Source organism: Protopterus annectens, chromosome 14.part0 (assembly GCF_019279795.1).
Source record: "Protopterus annectens isolate FY-2018-M chromosome 14.part0, PAN1.0, whole genome shotgun sequence".
Lineage (NCBI taxonomy): Eukaryota > Metazoa > Chordata > Ceratodontiformes > Protopteridae > Protopterus > Protopterus annectens.
In genome coordinates, this window is record NC_056748.1 from 609921992 (window position 1) to 609946617 (window position 24626).

General features: G+C 41.6%; 1 protein-coding gene across 3 annotated transcripts in view; it reads left to right on the forward strand.

Moving 5' to 3' along the window:
- LOC122789133 (WASH complex subunit 2A-like) overlaps positions 1-24626 on the forward strand; it is a 2558205-nt gene that overhangs the window by 1564367 nt on the left and 969212 nt on the right. For all 3 annotated transcript variants that reach the window (XM_044056354.1, XM_044056357.1, XM_044056356.1), the window contains exon 20: positions 19325-19494. In XM_044056354.1, the coding sequence (XP_043912289.1) occupies positions 19325-19494 (170 nt within the window). The remainder of the gene's footprint in view (positions 1-19324; positions 19495-24626) is intronic.

Consider the following 24626-nt stretch of genomic DNA (forward strand, 5'->3'; position numbering starts at 1 on the left):
TGCCCTCACAAGACATAATATTCCTGGGTGCCAGCTTAAATACAATGGCCCAGATGGCTTATCTCACGCCAGACAAAGACAACTAACTCAATACTTCAAAATGATGGCAACAAAGACCCAACTCCCTGCAAGAAAAATTCTGCAGGCCTTGGGATTCATGGCATTTTGCATACTACTAATACCATTTGCAAAACTGCATATGAGGAAATTACAATGGTATCTGAAAAGCGTATGGACTCAACACAGCCACAGCTTGGAAACAATAATTCCACTCATACCCTGCCTTCAACAGGAGTTTCTATGGTGGGCTCAGGCATGTCACCTCAACAAGGGTCAGCCTTTCACCTTACCCACAGCCAGGCAAACTATAACAACAGATGCATCGGATTATGCCTGGGGAGCGCACATGGCAGGACAGTGTATTCAGGGCAAATGGTCTGCAGACCAAAGGCATCTACATATCAATCAAAAAGAGATGCTAGCTGTACAAAATGCCCTAACAGCTTTCAAGGACCTCCTACATCCAGGAAAACTCCTAATAAAGACGGACAACACCACAGTGATGTGGTACATAAGCAAGGGGGCACACACTCCTACCCCCTATGCAGACAAGCAATGACCTTATGGAACACAGCACTGACCTACCAAGTTCAACTACAAGCACAATTCCTGCCAGGAGAGAAAAACACATTGGCAGACGATCTAAGCAGAAACATCATAGATCCTCACGAGTGGAAAATGGATCCACAAGTATTCGCAATGATAACTCAAAAATGGGGGAGCCCAGACATAGATCTGTTTGCTTCCCGCCTAAACTACCAACTACGGAAATTCTGCACAAGGACATATGACACACTAGCTTGGAAAGTGGACGCCCTCTCATTCAGTTGGAAAACATTGGCAGTGTATGCCTTTCCTCCACTGCCTCTTCTGGCAAAGGTGCTGCTGAAAGCCAGATTAGAGAGGCCACAAATTATGCTAATTGCTCCAGACTGGCCACGCCAACACTTGTATCCAATACTAAGGAACATGGCTCAAGGCCCACCATGGATTTTACCTACAATTCGTCACCTGCTCACTCAGCAAAACAATCGGATTCTACACAGCCAGCTCAAGACTTTAAATCTGGCTGCATGGAAAATTGCCTAAACAACCAGTCAACACTTCTCTCTAAAGCTGTGGTGGATGTCATTCTGGAGGCCAGGAGGTCCAGCACCAGGAAAGTCTGTTCAGACAAATGGAAAAGATTCTGCGGCTGGAACCAGACTAAAGGCCAAAATCCCCTTGTACCAAATATTTCTCAGATTCTTCAATATTTAACTGAGATGTTGCACAAAGACTTTCCTTATCTATTAAGATCCACGCCTCAGCTATTTCAGCTCAATACAACACGGATCCTCCTATATTTTCACATCCATTACTAAGACAGTTTCTCAGAGGGGCTAAGAATATAAGACCGCCCCGGAGAGCACCAACACCAACTTGGGATCTCAACTTTGTTTTGGAAAAACTTACACTACCACCCTTTGAACCAGCTTTCACAGCTGATCTACAGTTCCTATCATGGAAAACTGCCCTGCTGCTAGCAATAACTTCAGCACGAAGAGTCTCAGAACTACAGGCCCTAATGGCAGTGGAGCCTTTCATCATTTTTCATCAAGACAGAGTCTCTTTACGAACTAACCCTTCCTTTATGCCAAAGGTGGTATCCAGTGTGGCCCTAAACCAAACCATTAATTTGCCCACCTTTTAACCAAACCCCCAGAATAAATTGGAAAGGCTCCTACACTCTTTGGACATTCACAGGCAATTACGTTACTACTTGGATAAAACTAAGACTTTCAGAAAATCTGACCAGCTCTTTGTATCCTATGCTGCAGGACCACAAGTAAAAGCGATCTCAAAACAGACTATTTCAAAATGGATAGGACATTACATCCGTTTCTGCTACGCACACCATGGGAAATCTGTGCCTGGTAACATCAGGCCCCATTCCACTAGGGCTACAGCAACATCAACAGCCTTCCTCAGAGGGGTATCAACCAAGGATATTTTGGAGGCTGCAACTTGGAGTTCAGTGCACACCTTCACCAAGCACTATCACTTAACTCTATACTCTTAAAACCAGAGCTGGCTTTGCCACTGCAGTTCTGCAGGGCCTACTACCCTCACCAAACCCTGTTTAGTTCCACCACCCATCCTTAGCTTTGGGATTCAACCCAAGTGAGATGACTGCAGCAGTGTAACACAATGAACATTGTACAGTTTTGTACCTACCATAAATGTAGATGTTCGAGTGTTCACACTGCTGCAGTCCAGGTTACCCTCCCTCCATCCCCTCTGAACTAGCTGGAGATATCTATACCTTTCTATCCTATGCAGCCTTTGTGGTGTATTTGCTTGTAACTGAAGGTTTTGTTTTATTTTTATTTATATATTTTTTATTAGCAATATGTATTGCCTACCTATTGGGGGCACCTAACATCTGGGGCAAGAAAAACTGAAGAAAATGGCGTTGGATGCAACGTGTATACCCCTGGCGCACTGACGTCAGGGAAGAAGCGACAGCAACAGACGCCGGACCAAGACTTTGGAACTCTGGCCGACTGCGGGACCGCCTGACGGCAGGATAACCCAAGTGTGATGACTGCAGCAGTGTGAACACGCGAACATCTACATTTATGGTAGGTACAAAACTGTACTTTTTTATATATATATATGTGCTACCTTTTGGGGGGCACCTGACATCTGAGGCAAGAAAAACTAAAGAAAATGGTATCTGCTGCTTGTTTTATACCCTTGACAACCTGACGTCATTGAAGAGGAGACAGCAACTGACGCAGGACCCAAGACTTTGGAATTCAGGCCGACTGAGGGCAACCTGCCAGCAGATTACCCAAATGTAATGAGTGCAACAGTGAATACACTTGAACAGCTACATTTATGGTAAGTGTACACAACTGTACTTTTGGGTTCATGAGGAAAGAAAGAAAAAAATGCTTTTTTTATGTGAGGCAGATGATTTTTTCTTTCCTTTAAGAATCATCTATGGAGTTTTTATCTGAGTGAAAAATCTGTGGACAGAGAAGATATTTTCTTTTCAGCTATTTTAAATGATATGGGTGAGTTACTTCATTAGCCTGAAGGAATCCTCTTTCCCTCACAGAGAGAGTTAAGGATATTACGAGCCTTGCAGATGTAAATGGACAGTACATGCACTTAATTATACTTTCAGTTGCATTTTAAAGTTTATATGCAAACGCCTGATGTGTAGTCTGATGCACCTATAAAAAGATAAGCCGGTGTACAACACACTTTGATATAGAGGATTTTCATAGCACACATAAAGTTGATCCTGATACTATATCTTGATCTGCTTCTGATAAAAATAGAAAGTTATGAATTTAGCAGCCTTTTCTAGAGATGAGGATTCAGAATTACTTGACATCTGGGTAAAAAAGGTTTACATGTCTTGTTAGACTAGTTGTTTGGGCTCAAATATTTAACATATGTGATACCTTTTAAATGCTATTTTAGAACAGGTAGAAGAAAATTTCAGATATATTCCAGCTAGTGGTGTTATCAAAGGATTGTAGAATCTGGCTAGTTAATAGTAAGATGGGGAAGTACATACATGAAAATGGACTTCTGATGCTATTTCAGTGGCTGCTATGTTTGGAGTTGTGTTTCTGTGGCTTTATAATGAATCCTTACAGATATTATAGGAAGATCTTTGAATGCTGCTGTAATGCAGTATTTGGAAGAAGATGCGACCGTTCTTGAATAAAAGGGCAGGGTTAGATTATTTTTTCAGGATATGTATGTACATCATACACCTAAATGTTGGAAAAAGTATACTCCTAATAAAAAGCCCTTTTACAACACAGTGCCTTTCTTCTCATAATTTTTGAGAGCAATAACAGTACAGGGAGAAACAGTCCTTCAACATTTCAGATTCCTCAAGTAATGTGAGTCATGACTTAAGATTTCAAAATGACTGCAACCTACCTTCCTCCTGCTCTTTCCTCAGTTCCTGAAACAGTAGGATGCACACTTCAGAATTAACTTGTGTACTAGTAGTTCACTTTGGATCAGTGGGTACTACAGAAAGTTCATTGAGGTTCTTATATGTAATTTCTGCACATAACACAAATGCAGATTATTTTGCGTACATCTGTTCAGGTCCTACCAACACTGCTCAACTTATGGCTCAGCTTTTCTTGAAGAATTCATTTCACAAAGTGCCTTTACATCAAAGAGGTCAAGACTTTTATGCCATTCTGTTTCTTCACTTCAAAAGGAAAACTCTTCAGGATGAATCTGAGACATACCAAACTGTAACAGTTTTGCCAATACAAACACTTTCAGGATAACCCTGACTGCAGTTTACTTTGTAGAGCAGAATGGTCACATAGAAACCTGGTTGTGGAAGATGCCTATATTTGTATTCCACTGAGAATTTCTCACTGTAAATGTCTCAGATGTTTTTTTTTTTTTTCTGTATCTTGCAATAAAAAGAATGTAGTGCATATGACTAAGGTTGAGCTTGCTGTGCTACTTCATGTAGTGTAGGGTTTGATTCCCTCAACCTATATTTCTGTTCTGTGTGAGGAAATGCAAAGACTTTGAGAAAATATCTCAGCACGTGGACAGTTTTTTTTGTTGTATATATTGAAGTAGAAAGAGCACCCAGAGTAAATATTCCAAATCTGAGACCAAGGAAGCAACCAAGATCTGTACTGAGTAAACTGCAGACATGCCAGTTAAAAGAGAGATTTCTTTTCTGTTTTGTAGAGGAGGGGAACGATTTTAAAGGCTTGGGACACAAGATTGGTTCATTACAAGCACATAAGACTGTGTCTAGAAATTAAAACATCCTGCATTAATTTGAGTCTTCCACCTACTTGGATTAAAATTTGCCCAGATTCTTGACCGGTACAAAATTAACTGACAAAAAGAAAAGAACAGCTGGGGTGCAGGGTAAGGTGATGAGAGAACAAGCAAGCAGGCAAGAGATGCAGAAAAACAAACTATGAGCACTAACACTTTAGATGAAAAACCCTTTCTTGGTTTACAGTGATGGATAAAGCAGGTGAGAATAATCAGTTTTCAAAAATGTAAGAGATTTCATAAAAGACAATATACTGGAAAGATTAACTGTTTGATTAATTAGGCTGTGCAATGTAAGCATTATATCTCAATTTTGCTAAAAAAAGAAAACTTATCTCTAACCAAACTAATGAGAGAGCTTTACTGTGTCCAGTCTGATGAAAGTTCTGTTTGTTTTCAATCTCCAAACTGTTATGTTGCTTCCAGTAACGGCTCTTTGACAGTGAGGTAAGGATGGGGAAAATGAAGTAAATGAATGATGAATAAAAAAGTAAACAAATGTACGATGGAAAACGGGCAATGTTTTTGTTTGTCTTTTGGCTTTTCCCGGTTAGGGGTCGCCACAGCTGAACTCCGGTCTGCTAATGATTGGGCAGTGGATTTTTCACGAACGCTGAGGTGCCAGCTCGACGTCCAACCTTCAACGAAGGCACCCCCATTTATGCATGTCTTTCGAACACCACCCAACCGCGGGGAGGACATGCAGACTCCACACAGAAGGCACTCCCTGCACTCCAGCCGAGAATCGAACGGGAGAACCTCTTGCTGTGAGGCAACAATGCTACCGCTGCACCACCGCGGCATTCAGGCAATAATGTATCAAATTAGCTGTTGTATTGTATGCACTAGGTCTAGGAATTAACATAAAGCTGGAGAGACAGGTATGCTGACCGAACATAGGTAGATAAAATTAAAAAAACAGTGCATGCACACTCTGGAAACATTGCAGGAGAAAAGTAGTTTAAATGCAGGGGAATATATATATATATATATATATATATATATATATATATATATATATATGTATGTATGTTTATGGGCAAGGATGCTTGGTGTAACTAAATGTCAGATGCAAACTGGTATGTTTTAAAGCCATTGAAATTGGTAAGTACCAGTGAGAAAATAACTTAGCTGTTTGGTTGAAGTCACATCTGTTACTAAGTCTCAGAATGGGAGATTCTTAGTTTGCATACTGACTTTTCTGTCTTTGGTGCTGTTATAAGGCATACTCACCTTTCTTGACAAGCTATGATTAATTACAAGAGGATGGAGCCAATTCTACACACTTTTCAATTTTTCCCTATTAAAAATAACTGCAACAGTTGAAATGTATATTGAGGTTGAAAGAGAAATTTCAGAAGTGCACCAGTTGCAGGAGTGAGCAGTCATTTAAAGTGACAAGCATACTAAAAGAAAGAATGGTTGTTATCAAGGCTGTTGAACAACACAAGGATAAATGGATGGCTTCAGAAATAAGATATTTAAATTGCTAAGCGTAGACAAGTGAAACAGATAACTAATTATTTATAAAAGGTGTTCTCTAGGCCAAATGAGTCTGTCATTGTTACAGTCCGATAAGAAAAGATTAAAGGGAGTTTACACTGCTGTTTTACAGAGCATTACATTTATTTCCTTGAAGAAAACATGTATATATAGTCAATATGTTTATTTTTTGGAAGGGAGGGAAGTGTGCATTGGTCTGTCGAAAAGAAGGGATTAGATTCTGCTGGAACAGTATTACACAGAAATATATAAAGTAATAGAAACAGACTATGAAGGAGGAGTTTGTAGCAGGAATGCAAAATAAATATAAGTAAAATAAAAAAGTAAGCGTTATGTTATAATTTGAATTATTTGTCTAGAATATTTTTGGGTTGGTGGTCAGGGAAAAATTTAACAGGATAATCGATGTTTACAATAGTAATATACAGATACACAGTATGTACCTGAATCATAAAGAAAATTAAAGTTTTATAAAGAAAATGAATGGAAAGGAGGTTTCCTGCTGGAAAAGGAGTGCAAAAGAAAGGAGGCAGGGAAGATTTATAGAGGTGACAAATTTACAGATTATAAGAATTATAGTGGCTGTAGTATATATTTCACTAAAAACACTGAAGAGATATAAAGAATATTATGGAAGAAGTAATAGTCTTTCATCAAAGATGTATGGCAGCGGCTGGAGACTGGAATACTATAAAGGATAAGAATATAATATGCTTCTGGAGGGCCTGGTAACAGAATACCAGTTGAGGGCTGATACTCAGATAACTGTATGCATGTATCTAGCTTTATTGATAAAAATGAAAACACAGAATGAAGTAGAATTGATACATTTTTCAATGAAATATGGTTCTTGGGTAATTTTAGAGAGGTCTTGCATATCAAATGAATACTGTAACTTGATGAGAACCATGAAAACACATCTGGTGATAGACTATGCACCAATCTAGATTAGGTTTTGTAAGCAAAAAGTTAGATTATTCAACTTCAACTTTATTGAGATTAAGCTGTTTACATTTCTAAAGTAAAGCAGATGTATATGAAAGATTAAAAATAAAATAGCATACAAACAAGAGTTAAATGTGGTGCTATTTAACGTACAAGTAAGCAGATAAAAACACCAGTCTAGCAAAAAAGATTGTGAATATAATGTGAATAATACTTTAAAAAGTCAAACACCTAGTGACGATTGAGAATATGCTTCGGCTGTCCTTCTCGTAGAGCTTCGTGAGCTCTGTTAATAATTGCTGCAGGAAAGACCACACACAATCAAAAGAGAAAATGCTATAACATTTTTCTACAAAGATACTGCAAAACAATAACAAAATAACTGGTGATGCTGAAACTTAGCTACTCCAAAACAGAGGATCCGTCAAACAAGACTGACAAAAGCAGTTGCCAACATCCCAGTCTAGTGACAAATTCCACGTCAATTCTGCTGGCAATAAAATTCCTTCAGGATGACCCAACATAGCCTCCTCCACAAAATGGTCCCAGACAGCTGGTACCCTATCCCAGAAGCTCCAAAATAGCATCACAATGCTGGTCTCGTAATGTGGCCAAAACCATAACTGTTCTCCAATGCTCCTAAAAATGGCAATGCAGCTCAAAGAGGAAAGAGCACAACATCAGCAATCCTCCCTTCCTTTTATTTCTTATCTTCAGGTCTGTTGACCAACAACAGAAGTGGAACAGCCACCAACAGAATAAATAGGTAAAATAAATTGTAAAAAAAAAAATTAAACGTGCAAGTTGCAGAATAGCAAAACTGCAACTCAAAAACAGACAATTACCATCATCTTTGGACATGCATAACAACTCAGACAGTCTGGCAGACAAACATTGGCTTTTTTCCAGTATTCTTAAAAGGAAGCGTTTTAATGTTTGAGTAGATTAAACTTTTAAATGATACATTATTTGAATCTAAGCAGTAAAGAGCTTGCAGTGGATTAGGAATGCAGTAAGCTGAAGATTAGAAATGTCACATTGAAAGCAAATGAGATGTGGAACTACAATCATAATAGATGTCTGAAAAAAGTACAGGATTTGCAGAAGCAAAAAAGAATAAATGGAAAACAGGTTGAAGAACACTTCAGAACAACTAGAATGTGTATACAAGAGGATTTAGAAAACATAAATGAGCATAGAACAATCATTTTAAAGCTGTTTTTCACACTTGCCCTAGAGCTGCAAAATTGTTAGTTTGGTGTTTGAGGCAACAAAAGGTTGAATGAATGAATAAAGTCAGGAATTATGAGAATGGCAGGGTAGATGTAGACACAGAATAAAAGTACAAGTATAATGGTTAATTACAGTACACTATATAGACGGGATTTAGAGGTTGAGAGAAACACAAGGAATGATAATACATTTAAGACAGTTGCATCATCCTAGAGGGATGTGAACATCAAATATAAAGGAAATTGAAAGTAAAGAAGCAGTGAAAAAAAACAGAATACAGGGAAAACCCCCCTGGAAGTCACAAGGTTCTAGTAGAAGTGTGGAAAAAAGAAGGACCAGGAAATAAAAGTCTGGCTAGTATTTTTAACAATATTTTTGGGTATGAATGTGTACTTAACGTAGAAGCAGTAGTGGTTGGTTATACAAAAGGAGTAGAACAATCCTCTTGATCCAGGGTCACACAGATCTATTTCAATTCTGAATCATGCCTGCAAAGTATTTCACAATTTGGGCAAAAAGAATTACAACAGTATTGCCAAGAATAAAAAAAACAGATCAGTGTAGGTTTTTCAAAAGTAGGCTAACATCTAACAACATTAACAGAACTCTTATGATTCAAAAGGCAGTATAATATATTCCAGTTCATTTGAATGCAGAAGTGGTGTTTGACAGAATGAGTTGGGAATTTATGAAGAGATCTCTTGAGGCATTTGGGTTACCACAAGCATGGGCATCACACGTCTGATGAAGCGGATTGTAATACCTTGAAAGCGCTTACGTTTCTGTTTTTTGTTTCATTAAACTGCTGTACATTTTATGTGTTTGGATATCCTGCTGCCTTCCTTAACTACGTTCATCTACCTCCTTGGGTGGTTTTGCTGAATTTCACTGGGTGAATTGACTTTTTTTATTCACAGTACACTGTTACCTTGTTTTTAAAGTTAGCTACCATTATTTATTTTCAATTGAAAGTGATTTTTTTCTGTTTCTTTTTGTTAGATTGCTGACTCATAAAAAGCATGTTGTATAACAAATAATTTAATATGTTGTGCTAGTAACATCTTACAGTAAAGATGTCTCTGTTAGTTTTTATTCTGTATGACTTTGTGCTGAGTTGTGCTTCACTAAATGAGAATAAGGTAAATACTTTTTTTCTTTAGTTTTGTTTTGTTTTTTTGAACATTTTGCCTCTCTCTGTTTGCTGTTTATCAGTCTTCTCTCCATCGTTTGACCTATTTGTTCCCTCATCCCCAAGGGCAAGAGTGGCTGAGAGGGTCTATCATTAAGGCAGCCATCAGGAGAGGTTCAAGAGTTTTTACTTTATGAACTTGCATCCCTGGGCTGATTCAGCTGAACAGAGGTAAGGGGCATGCAAGGTGCTGACCACGCTGGTTGCTTCTGCCAACAAGCTGACCAACCTTAAAGCACGAAGTGGTTTCCCTGGTTTTTTTTGTCAGGGAAATTGCTTTTCTCTATGTGCTGTCTGAGCAGTTGTACCACCCTTACTTTGTGAAAGGTGAGTAGGCCATACCCCTCTAGTCTTCTCCCTCATTTGCCATCTGCTGCAGTGCCAAGGGCACTAACTGAACCCCAATCACTTGGGTTATAGTCAGGACTCCTTCCTTCTGTGTCATGAAGTCAGGTGAATATGGTAAGTACCATTGCTGTAACAGCAAATATTTAAATGAATTGTAGAACCTGCTGATGCTGCAGAGTAGTGATGACTTTGTGGTGGTGCTGATAAAGTAGTGATTAAATATAATTTTCCTTAGCTCAGATGTTTGTATCCCAACTGTTTATCTTGGTGTATTCTATTGATAAAAAATGTGTATTATACGTGATTATGATAAGGGTTCTAGTCATAACTATTCTGTAGAGTATGGAGCATGCTGAGTAATCTTCAAAAACAGGAAAAAGACAACTGTGCCTCTTGAATGTCACAGAGGTACATAAGTTTTGTTAGTCACATTTCAGAACTGTGGTACTTAAGTCTCGTCTTGTAAGTTATGGATGATTGTGACCAGGAACCTTGTTATAACCATTGTGTAGTATATGGAACATTCTGACTACTCTTCAAAACAGTAGAAAGGCAACTTCACCTCCCCAATGTTGGAGAGGTGCATAACAAGTTTTGTTAATCACATTTTAGAGCTGTTACTCTTTGCCTTGTGCATTAGCATACACAGCATCCATCATGGAACAATGCTGTGAAATGGCTACAGTTGTAAAATGCTTCATGATTGGGACCACCTCCTCAAGATCAGGCATTTCAGAATAGGAATTGTCTGGACACAGTAGTGGTGTGTTGCTAACAGTCTTCATCACATTTTTTTAAAATTCAACAGTACAGTATCAAAGGGTCAGAAGTATAAGCGTGAGACCCAATTTTGTGAGGCCTGACAATTGCCGTGAACTAAAGAAGAAACAGCAGGTTATGAAATTCACTGTTACACCTTTAAAGTTGTTTTTTTTTTCTTTTTGCAGGGGGATAAACCCCCAGACCCCACACCCCCTCCACAATTTCAAGATATTAACTCTCAAGACGGCTGTACTTCAGATTAAGATAAATATTCTGAGCTGTTACATTTTTAGACTTGTATGCTCCTTAGAATTTGCACTTCTACTTCTGGAGTTGTACTCTTATTATATTCATGGAGGCACAGCAAGAAGTTCCCTGGTTAGATTTGTGTATGGGGTGCCTTCTGTGTGGAGTCTGCATGTTCACATGGGTTTACTCCCATATTCCAAAGACATGCACTAGGTGGATTTGACACACTAAAATGGCTTTTGGGGGAGTATATGCATTTAGTATGGCAGAACTGTAGCATGGCTTGCCACACAGTAGTGTGAACATTGGCTGTGGGTGATTCAGTGCTGAAGTGACACTTCAACCCCACGTGCAAAAATGGGGGGGAAAAAGTTGTGGATGAATGGAGTTACAGGCCATAGAATATCAATATAAAACACAGTACAATATGTTGGTCTCTGCAGGCATTTTTAAAATATTTTGTCTTCCTGCTTTGTTTCATAACTCCTTTCCAAGAGTACTGCACTGCAAGTTTGTCATCAGTGTCACAGATTTAACAGGAAAGATATATGTATAGGCCCCCTCTGTCAGTTCTGGTGTTCATAATTCAGCTCCCTTGCTGAAGTTATAGGAATGGCCCTGGTTTATAGGATACTTATAGGCTATATTGTCTTATGTTGGACATAGACATTTATATATTCTGTCTTTGGTAGATTATTCTGATCAAGCTTTATACGGGAAGATGCATCAGTCACTGATTATGGTGATGTTTATTGTCCTTTAAACAAGGAATCCCTTTCCATTCTAGATTACATGTTCTCTGTTTTTATTCTTTGTATTAAGACTAATCATTGGAGGACTCTGTGTGTCTTTTAATGTGGTTGCATTGATGTTGCCTGTGAAACTGTTAATATGAGCTACATTTTCTGTAAAGAGGAATTTTGTTTGTCATAACTGAAGGCTGTATCATACTGTTTTAGAGCGATCAGGCTATGTTTTCAGTATTAACTGTGGTATAAGAAGTGCTTTTTCATCATGAAACATTTTTCAACTAGCTATGCTTAACATTGCTAAGTGTGATTTGACAATGTTTGCATTTTTTTTGAAAGGCATCCTTGAAAAACTTGGCTAATTGGGATTAAAAGGGTCTGTTGGCAAACCTTGCATGTCTTTTTGTGCATGTTAAGGTTAACATAAAGAAGATGTTTTGAGTATGGTCTTGGGATGCTGTCATTTCTGATAGAGTTCTAGGAGTCTGCAGTTCACTTTTTAGTGGTCATTTTTTTTTATTTCCAAGAGCAGTGTGATATGTCTGCCTTTCAGTTTTTGTGCTATACTCATTAGAAAGCTATATATATATATTTTAAGTTTCTGTCCCAAGTCATAGTCACCGTCTGTGTGGAGTTTGTGTTCTCTCCAAGTTAGCACATATTTTCTCAAGATACCCCAGTTTAATCCTGCCTCTCTAAAACGTGCTGCTTAATTTTTTTTACACAAAATTGGCCTCTCTATTTTGTTTTTACTCTTGTAACCATTGTAGCTGAAGAGGGTCTGTGGACCAGCCCACCTACCTAGGTAACAAATGTTAAAATAAATTATTTCTTTGGGCGGATCTGAAATAATTTTGAGTCTGTGTGCCTTCCTTCCCCTTATTTTTCTAGGTTTCATGAGTTTAGGGGAAGCATTGTTCTGTACTTACGATTTGCCTTCCAGGATGTTCTTGTATGCAATAATTTACTTAAATGATCTGTCATCTGTGTTACATTCATTCTCATAAAAATACAGGATGAAACCTCCTAATGTGATACAAGGCTGCTTATTCAGATGCTGTTAGTGTAATGGATCCTATGCAGTTGTTTTAGATGCATTAGCTGAAATATTGCATGTACTATTGCTAGATACTGCAGTAAAAAAAATATCTGTTAACATAGCTAACTGTTTGCCTCAAATTGTCTCTTATTGTTTTATTACTGATTATCCTTATTTCCTAGCAACTACCAGAACTGCTTAGATGTTCATCGTGTTTCACTGTTGCAGTCATTACTCTTGGGTTATCCTGCTGGCAGGCTACCCGCAGTCGGCTTGAATTCCAAAGTCTTGGTCCGGAGTCGGTTGCTGTTGCCTCTTCCCTGACATCAGTGCGCCAGGGGTATAAAAGATGCAGCCGGTGCCATTTTCTTCAGTCTTTCTTGCCGCGCGGTTCCCGAAACAGAAGCAGTTCGCAAGTGCCGGTCGGCCAACTCCTGAGATTTTCGTGTTCGAATTTCAGATCCAAACTCTTCATTTAAAACTAAGTACCCCATTGGGGAAACTTTTTTCTTGCTCCAGACCGATGTCAGAAAAATTAACAATTGTATTTCTTGTGGGAAGCAAATACCTCATATGGACTTCCATTCTTATTGTATTCCTTGCCTAGGCCCTGATCACAACATTGCTAATTGCAGGTCTTGTGCTAGATTTAACCAACGCACTATTAAGCGTCGGTACAATTTTGTATTTCATTACTTTGGCCAAAGATTTAATTAAACGATGTCGTCAGATAGCCATCCGACTACCGCAATTCACAAGAAGCGCAAGGAAAAGGACAGGCATCTGAGGTCCAAAACTGACGAGGAGGCTTCTTCTAAGCCAGTCACCGGTTCTCAGTGAGGCACTTTCGAAGCCCCTGACGCCCGCTACCTCAGAGCCGCACGCCGCTTCCGACTCCCACGTGGAGCAGACTAGGCCACTGGAAACTCAAGGTATTGGACACTTGGAAAATATTCCCTCAGATGGGTCCGGAGCTGCTGAGCATGCATCGGCTTCTGAGGGTGTTTTCAGGCCTACAAATTTATATGTAAAACCGACTACAGCTTCAAAGGCAAAGACCACTAAAGACAAAGAAACAAGTGCAGCAAGCCCATGGACAGGCCTCCATGCCCAAAAAACAGATACTCAAAATGGCCGAAGACCTAATTACTTTGATCAGGGGTTCCCATCCCCCTCCTGATAAGAGGCCTAGGCAAGAGACAGAATATGAATCTTCAGATCGGGTTTCCATTTCCTCTGTCTCCTCTTCTGAACAGGAATACTCTCTTCCTCCCTATGAGGATTCTGATGCTGAAGAATCTATCCCTTCAGCCTCTCCTCCTGAGGATTATTCTTTTGGGGAAACCCTGCATACCATGAGGGAGCACTTCCACTGGGAGAGCCAAGACTACTCAGAATCTAAGAAAAGGCTTAGAGACTTTCTTTTACTACCTCAGCACAGGCCTCTTGCTATCCCCCCTGTTTTAGACATTGTAGATGATGTATTTTCAGAGTCCGGCCTGTCTCCTGACTCTTTACCTCCTGCACCTGTTAAGCCAGACAGAGATACTACAGGGTTCCAGATTCACATAAATTTCTTTATAAAAACCCTGCTGCTGACCCAGAAACTATTCCTCAGGGTCCCAAAGGGGTCAAGGCTTCCACTGCAAAAAACCCTATCCCCTCTGATAGGGATTCAAGGGCACTGGTCAGATGGGGGAAAAGGTTTACACTTCTGCTACCTTGGCTGTGAGGGCTTTAAATTGTCAATTTCATATGCTTAAATATCAGCAATACTTAATGACACTGCTTAAACGGAAAATGTTAAATTCTGAATGTGCAAAAAACAATGAAATGCAGGATTTACTGCATGCAACTCAACAAGTGGGAAAGCATACTTTGCAATATGGTTATGATTCTCTGGAGGCCTCTTGCAGGGCTGTGGTTACAGGTTCTGTCATTAGGAGGCATGCTTGGTTAAGGGAACAGAATCTGCCTGATCATGTTAAAACAAAATTATTAGATGTTCCATTACAGCATGATACTTTGGTGTTAAAGCAGAAGAGGTGTTGAAGAAAATGGAGGACAAAGAGAAATCTATGCAGACAGTTAAGGATTTCTTACAGGTGCAGCCACCCAGATTTAGCAGGAACTGGCCTGCAAAGAACTGGTCCTTTCCAGTGTCAAGACAGGCCACAAAGAGGCAGATACAGACGCCCCAAAGGCAGATCCCAGCCCCAAGGCTCATACAGGCCTAAGCAATGAGGTGCTTCTGCCTCTAAAAGCAGAGAAGACAAATCACAGTCATACAGGAAACAGTCCCAATGACTTTCCTCTGCCAGCACCAAGCACTTATCTTTTGGCAGCCCCCCCCCATAGGGGGAAAACTAGCACTTTTTTCACAAAATTGGCACATGATCACCAAGGACAAATGGGTCTTGAATATAGTGTCTCAGGGCTACAGGTTCCACTTTCACATCCTGCCAAGGGCAAAAGGTATGCCAGACCTGCCACACAGTCAATGGGCAGAGGCACAAAAACAAGTTTCATCCCTCATGGACATGAGGGCCATTCAGCGAGTACCACAGCAAAAACAGGGACAAGGATTTTACTTCAGACTTTTCTTGCTACCCGGAAAGGACAAAGCCTGGAGACCAATACTGGACAGGACCTGTCTATTCTAAACACATTTCTGGACGTTCCAAAATTCAGAATGTTGACACTCTAGCAGCTTCTGCCCATGCTGGGCAAGAAGGCTTGGCTTGTAACTTTGGACCTAAAAGAGGCATACCTGCATGTCCCAATCAGACAATCTTACAGAAGATACCTCATATTCATAGCTGGCTCAATGCACTACCAATTCTCTGCACTGCCCTTTGGCTTATCTACTGCACCCAGGGTCTTCACAAAATGCCTGGCACCAGTAATTGCATTTTGCAGACAAAGAGGAATTCAAATATATCCTTACTTGGACGACTGCCTTATTCAAGCAGAGAACAAGGACATTCTACTAAAGCATCTGGCATTTGTAAAAAGATTACTAATTTGCCTAGGGTACCCAGTAAACGAAAATAAATCAAAACTAGTACCCTCTCAAGAGATAATATTCCTGGGTGCAAGCTTAAATACAACTGCCCAGATGGCTTATCTCACGCCAGACAAACAAAGGCAACTGACTTCTTACTTCAAAATGTTGGCAACAAAGACCCAGATATCTGCAAGAAAAAATCTACAGGCTTTGGGCTTCATGGCATCCTGCATTCTGCTAATTCCATATGCCAGACTGCATATGAGGAAACTACAATGGTATCTAAAAAGTGTTTGGACTCAACATTGCCACAGCCTGGAAACATTAATTACCCTCATTCCCTGCCTGCAACAGGAGTTTCGATGGTGGGCACAGGCCTGTCACCACAACACGGGACAGCCATTCACTTTACCCACAGCCAGGCAGACCCTAATAATGGATGCATCAGATTATGCCTGGGGGGGCCCACATGACAGGAAAATATATTCAGGGCACATGGCCCGCAAGCCAGATGCATCTTCATTTCAATCAAAAAGAGATGCTAGCTGTTCAGAATGCCCTGACAGCTTTCAAGGATCTACTTCATCCAGGACAACTACTGATAAAGGCGGACAATACTACAGTCATGTGGTACATAGGCAAGCAGGGAGGCACACATTCCTAACCCTCTCTGCAGACAAGCCATGACTTTGTGGGACCCAGCATTGACTTATCAAGTTCACCTGCAAGCACAATTCCTGCCAGGAAAGATAAATACTCTGGCAGACGAACTAAGCAGAAACCTCATGGATCCCCACGAGTGGAAACTAGATCCACAAGTCTTCAGCATGATAACAAGGAAATGGGGATGCCCAGACATAGATCTATTTGCCTCCCATCACAACTGCCAACTACAGAGATTCTGCACAAGGACTTATCACAAGCAAGCATGGAAAGTGGATGCCTTATCCTTCAGCTGGAAAAAACTAACAGTATATGCCTTTCCTCCACTGCCTCTCCTCCCCAAGGTACTCCTAAAGGTCAGACAGGAGAAGCCAAAAATGATACTGATTGCTCCAGACTGGCCACGCCAGCACTGGTACCCAATCTTATAGAACTTGTCTCAAGGTCCAGCCTGGACATTGCCTCATATTCCTCACTTACTGACCCAACAAAACAGTCAGATTCTGCATAGCCAACACAGGACCTTAAATCTGGCAGCATGGCGGATATTGTAGCCATTCAGAACACTCCTCTCTCCAAAGCTGTGATGGATGTCATTTTGGAGGCCAGGATGCCCAGTACCAGAAAATTTTATGCAGAAAAATGGAAGAGATTCTGTGCTTGGAACCAGGCACAAGGAATTGACATGTTGGTACCAAATATTCCTCAGATTTTACAGTACTTAACTGAGATGCTGGACAAAGGCCTATCTTTTCAGCAATTAAGATCCATGCCTCTGCCATTTCAGCCCATTACAATACAGAACCACCTATCTTTTCTCATCCTTTAATAAGGCAGTACCTCAGAGGGGCCAAAAACATAAGACCTCCAAGGAGAGCACCAGTACCTGCATGGGACCTCAATTATGTCTTGGAAAAACTCACGCTGCCTCCTTTTGAGCCAGCCTCAACAGCTGATATAAAATTCTTATCCTGGAAAACAGCTCTGCTCCTAGCAATAACCTCTGCAAGACGAGTCTCAGAGTTACAGGCACTCATGGCTGTGGAACCTTTTATCATTTTCCATCCAGACAGGGTTTCTCTGAGGACAAACCTGACATTTATGCCTAAGGTGGTGTCCAGTGTGTTCCTTAACCAAACCATTCACTTGCCTACCTTTTATCCAAACCCACAGAACAAGGGTGAGAGACTTCTGCATTATTTGGACGTACACAGACAGCTACGCTTCTACTTGGACAGAACTAAAGCTCTCAGAAAGACTGAGCAACTTTTAGTGGCATATGCTGCAGGATCACAAGGAAAGGCTATTTCAAAACAGACTATTTCAAAATGGATAGGCCATTGTATTCATTTCTGCTATTCACAACATGGCAAATCAGTGCCTAAGGGCATTAGGCCACATTCAACCAGAGCAGCAGCCACTTCAGCAGCCTTCCTCAGAGGAGTACCAACCAAAGACATCTTAGAGGCTGCAACTTGGAGTTCAGTGCACACTTTTACAAAGCACTACCACTTACCTTTCTACTCTAAATCCAGAGCAGGCTTTGCCACTGCAGTTCTGCAGGGCCTCATAGCCTCTCTTATTCCTATTTAGCCCCAGCCACCCATCCTCAGCTTTGGGATTCAACCCAAGAGTAATGACTGCAACAGTGAAACATGATGAACATAGTACAGTTGTGTACCTACCATAAATGTAGAGTTTAGAGAGTATTCACTGTTGCAGTCCAGGTTACCCTCCCACTATCCCCCTTTCTTTTGCTGGGTCTTATCTGTACTTCTCTGTTCTATGTGGTGTATTTACTCGTAGATGAAGGAAATGATTTCCTTAGTGCATGCATGTTTATTGGCATAATTTTTAGCCTACTCTTTTGGGGGCACCTGACATCTGGGGCAAGAAAAACTGAAGAAAATGGCGTCGGCTGCATCTTTTATACCCCTGGCACACTGACGTCAGGGAAGAGACGACAGCAACTGACGCCAGACCAAGACTGTGGAATTCAGGCCAACTGCGGGTAGCCTGCCAGCAGGATAACCCAAGAGTAATGACTGCAACAGTGAATACACTCGAACATCTACATTTATGGTAGGTACAAAACTGTACTTTGTCTTTTCATCTCTTTTGTGCATCCACTGCGAAAGATAGTTTCAGAACAAGATAAATCATCTTTAAGATTTGTTATAATGTAGTATTAAGGCCTCCAAAAATTGCTTATTGTGTGCCATGTTTAATTTCACACTTTTCTGTTACTCCTTTAATGACTTTCAGCTATTGTCTGCTTTTCTGTCATGGAGAATCTTAAGAATTATGTAATTTTCCCTCTATAAATATCAGGAACAACTTTGTTTCTTCACAAGCAAGTGATTGCAGCCAAAAATAGAAGATTAAGAACTGCTGTAGGGTTATCTTAAACTGAAAATGTAAATATCAAAGATTAATATTGGTAGTAGCTGACCTTTTGTTATCCCAGTACTCAATCAAGAAGTCCAACTCCCTTAGTTTATTGAGTGAGGTCCTGTCCAAGATTGGCTCATACATCAGTTTCTTGTGTAAATCTACTTTAATTGGGTATTGTCAGAGCAACTTAAAATTATAATGTCTAAAATTCCATATTGTATCAGGAAGGCTTGAGAGTCAAAATCAATAGTGGCTTAAATAATGAGCCTTTGGTGTAATGGTGTTTCACTTCTTATACCTACATGTCAACTAAAATTAAGTTGTAAGAGGATGTGCTTCTTGGTTATATTCAGGACCACTGGGAGAGCACAAAGAAGGGCATAAATGTTCCTAAAGATGACAAAGATGATGATCCTACAAAACGTAAAAGCGTAGCAGCTAAAGACAACTCACTTCAAAAGAAAGCAAGTTCAAGCCTCTTTGATGCTGAAGAAGATTTGTTCGATGCAACTAAAAAGGACAGGTAGGTAAATTCTTAAATACAGCATTTATAATAAAACTGTAAGTTAAGCAGAGTGAAGCTCTGCCTCATAACGTTAGATACATCAATTTAAGAAAAAGGAAGTATGTAGCATGTGCGTTGCTAACTGATCATAACTCATGTGCTTATAGCTTACTGTCATTCTTCCTGTACCAGTTCCTCTGATATGAAGTTAAGAAATGAAAAATCGCACAGACAATATTACACCATGACGTTGGCTATAAATGCACATTTAATCACAGTGCTGAATAAAAAGTACTTTGAAAGAGTTAAGATGAAATATGATGTTAAGGCACAGGTGTTGCTATACATTAATGTCATTGTGAGAGTTGTCTAATGCCCTGTGTTGTTTAAGGGAATAGTAAAGGGAGGACGAGGAGTTGTAATGTGTCACACAAGTAATATAATTCATATTTATTATTTACCTAGAAGACCCTAAAGTTATTTTCTACACTTCATGGTTTCTGACGCTTTGGGGACTGCATTTTACTATGGTGCCTTTTGTGGTATAGGTCATGTTATTTTGCAGTGCAGTCAGGGAATGAAACCCTGAACAGCTCATTCAGTGTTTTCATAGTTAATTTGTTGTATATTTTTGCAATTTTGGTAACACAAGTTTACACAAATATTATCTGGGGATGGTTTAAGTTTGGGAAAGATGTGATTGTTGACAGCAAAGGACAGTAGTATATCCTTGAGGGATACAAATGTTTGGATGGAGCCACTGTTTTATATAATGCATTGAATGTTTGGCCAGCTCCATGATGTAGAGAGATAAAGCCATGACTACAGTGCAGAAGCTCAGCTGACTGGGAGCTTGTCAGGGAGATGGGAATGAGTGACCACTATGGATATACCCTTCCTGATGGGGAGGGAGATGTTTTTGGCTCACCTTACAGATGATATCTGACAGAAGCACCAATTATTCACCCAGTGGGATTTTAAGCCAGCCAAGCTATGATTCCATTAAGTAACCAAGGGAGAACTAATGCATGAAGGCACACTTCCCAGCTGGAGATGGTGATTGTGGGATTGAAGGAGATGCCAAGGGTGCAGGAAAGGGTAGGCTGTCCTCCCAGGACCACCATGTTGGTTTGCTTCCTACCCCCTGACTCTCACCAGGAAACTGAGGGTTTATGGGGTTCCCATGCAGGAATGGTTGGGCCTTAGGACTGTCACCTGTTTTGGAATTACCTGGCTCTTTTTCTATGGATTACAGCACAATGATTGTGGAGCTGTTGGGAAAAGTCCATGGGGAAGAGGACAAAGGCAAGAAAGAAAAAAAAAAACAGAGTATGTTGTACATGAGTAAAACATTTACAAGGGTGGAGGGACTGAACTATTCACAATGCTAAGGTACACAGTGTTTGTGGGTTGCAGACAACATATTTTCATCCCTTGAGCCAGTTGCTCATATTCATGTCAGTGTGTATTATTTAACTGTGCTTATTAGTGAAGTTAGACACTGCACAGCACATCACATTACACAGGGAAAATTAGTTGCTACTTATTTCTTATAATTAGCAGAAACACTGTTGCATTCTGGATGAACAGAATTTATATATTTCTAAATACACAGTAAATGAAATACTGTACTCTTGCAGTTTGTTAGTCTGGAAACATTGCCTTCCTGTTTCATTTACTTTTACTTTTGTTATTACAACCATTATGCACCAATGATATATGAAAGAACACACAGGTTATATGGCAAGTCATTGTATAAAAATAGCAAACATTAGGAAGGACAGAAACTCTCAAAGCTGAAACTCATGGATGTAGACATCAGTAGATAGGCACATGAAAAGCATATTGCAGAAAGTATTCTAAACAAAATAAACTTTTAAGCATGGGATTGAGTGTTGGTCATTGCATAATTGGAAGTAATAACACTATGAAAAATTAACAAAATTAAAAGGCAAACATCATTTCATCATAGGGACTTAAAAATACTACAAAATCATCAGAGCAATACAAATAGTATTTGCCTGCCTATGTACTGCATTAAGAAAATGTTGAGGCTATCACATTCCAGTTTCCCCAGCTTTTGTTGGGCCATGGACTGCCTCGCCTAGGAACAGCTTCAGTTCTTTCCATGTAAACCCTGTGCAAAGTGCTCAGTCCTTACTAATGGACATTACTGAGCTGACTTGTATAAAGGGCTGCTATACTGCTTATGTATTAGCAGACTGCCACTGGGGAGATGTAGCTCTATGTGGGGGGGGGGGGGTCTGAAGTTGATTTCATTTGTCTTCAACCTGTGGGAATATGGATCCAGTATAGATCCAACTCAGCTGCATTTTCCACCATCAGATCCAAACTCCAAGCTCCTCCCCTACCCATAATGCCCCTGTCTCCCTCCTCCCCTCAGATCTCATTTGCTGAGCGTCCATATAGCAGCGTGATCCATCAACTCCAAGTTCCCATAGTGGTGAGTGAAAATTTTTGACTTTTTTCATCTCTCTTTATCCTTTCTTGTATCTGTCTTCTTAATTCATTTTCCTACCCATATCACTTTTTGCGCTCAGGCATTGGTTCTGTGTGTGTGTGTTTGGGTTCCTTTTTCTGTTGCCATTGGCTGACACCCCTAAGCTGGGCTTTAGAAAATGTGCTGAGTGTGGTCATAAGTTACCACATTCTAAAGGCCACACACTGTGTGTTATATGTTTGGGAGTCCCTCACCTGGACCCCACATGTTTGATCTGTGCGGGCTTCAACCCTCGCGCATTGATCGACAGGAGGAACAAACTTATTCTCGGAGGCCTCCTTCCTCCTTCTGAAGCCTCTATTTCATCTTCATCTGCCCCGGCCCCTAAGATTCAGCCTCCTCCCAAGAAGGCCAGGGACGGAGAGAATCACTGCCATCAAGACCGGGATAGGCCTAAAAAACGGTCCCCTGACTGTGCTTCTTCTGCGTAGCCTCGGCCGCATCCCAGCCCAGGTTCCCCACTGCTCCAATCACCTGGCTTCTCGCCGGAGGCCTCTTGGGCTATATACCCCTTCTAGACATGTCCCCGGTGGCGTCCTCCATTCAATCCACCTGTAGTCTTTCTGAAGCTGAAGTGGACAGGATGATGCAGAGGTTCATCCGGACCCAGATCTAGATGGGAGTCTTGGCTGCTCCCTCCCCCTCCGGGGCTGGGAGCATGCAGTCCACCTTCCTTCCCATTGCTCCTTCTCCAATCCGCCCCCTGGGTTCAGAGTCTTCAGGTCCAAGGTTTCCCGGCGTCGAGGGGTCGGTGCCAGTGGTTCCAGGTACCTCAATGCCGACCATTGTCCTGAGTGGCTCGGCTCCAACCTGCTCTGAGCCATAGTCTCAGCACTAGATCTGAGAGGATGGAGTCGGCCCTTCCATTTGGAGTCTCGGCACCTGGAAGCTTAGATCAGGCTCCCTGTTGAGACACAGGATGACAGACCCAGTGTTTCTCCCCTCAGCTTCGGGGATTCGTTCACCCTCTGCTTTTGATGTGGTGGAGAGGGCTCTCTTGGTGCCCTCGAGACCCTTGATGTTTTATTCCTCTGAGTCCATCCTGGCTCCCTCTCTTTCTGGTCCAGAGTCTTCCATCCTACCCCCTCAGGACAACCTGTCGCCACTCCACCCCAAGGAGCCCCCCCCCCCCGGGAACTGCCTGAAGTTTCCGAGTCCTCCAAGAGAACCCCCCTGAGGACCTCCCTCGGAAACATACATGCAAAAGGACGCACTTGGACTCCACTCCAGAGTCCATCACAGAAGACACTGACTTGGAGGAAGGAGAGGGTTCCCCTGGTCACCACCCGAGGTTGTCTCCTTTGGAGACCTCATGGAACTCCTATGCCAGTGTGGGGGGTGGTCTACCCCAAAACCCAACCCAGATGAGTTGGTGTTCCTGGAGACATTTGGCACAGGACCCTCTACCTCCTGGGTGTCCCCTCTCAGTGATCCTCTCGTGGACTTGATGTCTTTCAGGGCATGGAAGGAACCGGACACAGTGGAGCCTATTCCCCAGCGCCCTGACAAGATTCTCCATGATCCATCAGGCAGGCAGCACTGGTGTAAGGGATCCTCGGTAGATGCCATGGTGGTTGCGGCAGCCACCAAGAAAGAGCTCACTCAGGAGAGCTCTATGGTTCATCTGCCAGACCGGAAATTGCGGGCCATGGACCATTTTGGGAAGCGGGCTTATGCTTTTCAGCCATATTTGGCTTGCATGCATTGATTTACATGGCACATGTCATCAGGCTGCAGCGGGACCTGGTTAGAGATCGCCAAGTGTGCCCTGAGGTCCATGTCGGCAGAGGAGAAGAAGGTATTGTCTTATTGTATGGCCACCCTAACTTCAATTTCCAGCACTTCCATGAGGCTCCTCTCTCATGCTAATGAAGGTACCTCTACGGCGGCAGGCACAGGAGTTGCCATCAGGCGTCATGTTTGGCTCTGATTTTGTGCATTCTTAGACTCCTTCAAGACATTATTTGAGAAGACCCCCTTTGATGGTTCTACCCTTTGGACTGTTTGCGGCACCCTAGTCCAGCGTGAGAAAGACGGGAAGACCATGTCTGTCATCGGGATTTGCTTCTCAACCCTGCAATGATCTTTTTTCCTGGAATCAGTTTGGGGTGAAGAAGATGTGGTTCCGAAAGTCTCAGGCCCTTTCCTACGATGCTTAGGACTCTGCCTTCCTCCAGAGGCAGAGGGAGATATGATAGACGCCGTCCTCATGGCAAAGGGGGTCCAAGGAACCAAGAATCTCGGGTTTCTTTCCTGGACATACCCTCGCAGCAGCCCTGAAAGGTTGCCCGACTGCTTGTGTCTGGCGACAGTCAAGAGATGTCTGCGTCTCTGCACCCAACAGCCTGGGAGTCTTATCACAGACGATCGTTGAGTGCTGCAGATCATATTCAGAGGATACTCAAGCCCCTTCTTTCAACCCCCAGTCCCTCCCAAACACCTCCTGGACATCTCACCTCTGCAACAGGAGGAGGCAGCAGAGGAAGTTTCCAAGCTGTTCCGAAAAGCAAGTCGTCCAGCTTGTTCCACCAGACCAATCCAGATCAGGCATCAATTCCAGGTTCTTTTTGGTGCCAAAGAAAACGGGGGACTTAAGACCCATCCTGGATCTTGTCATCCTAAACCTGTC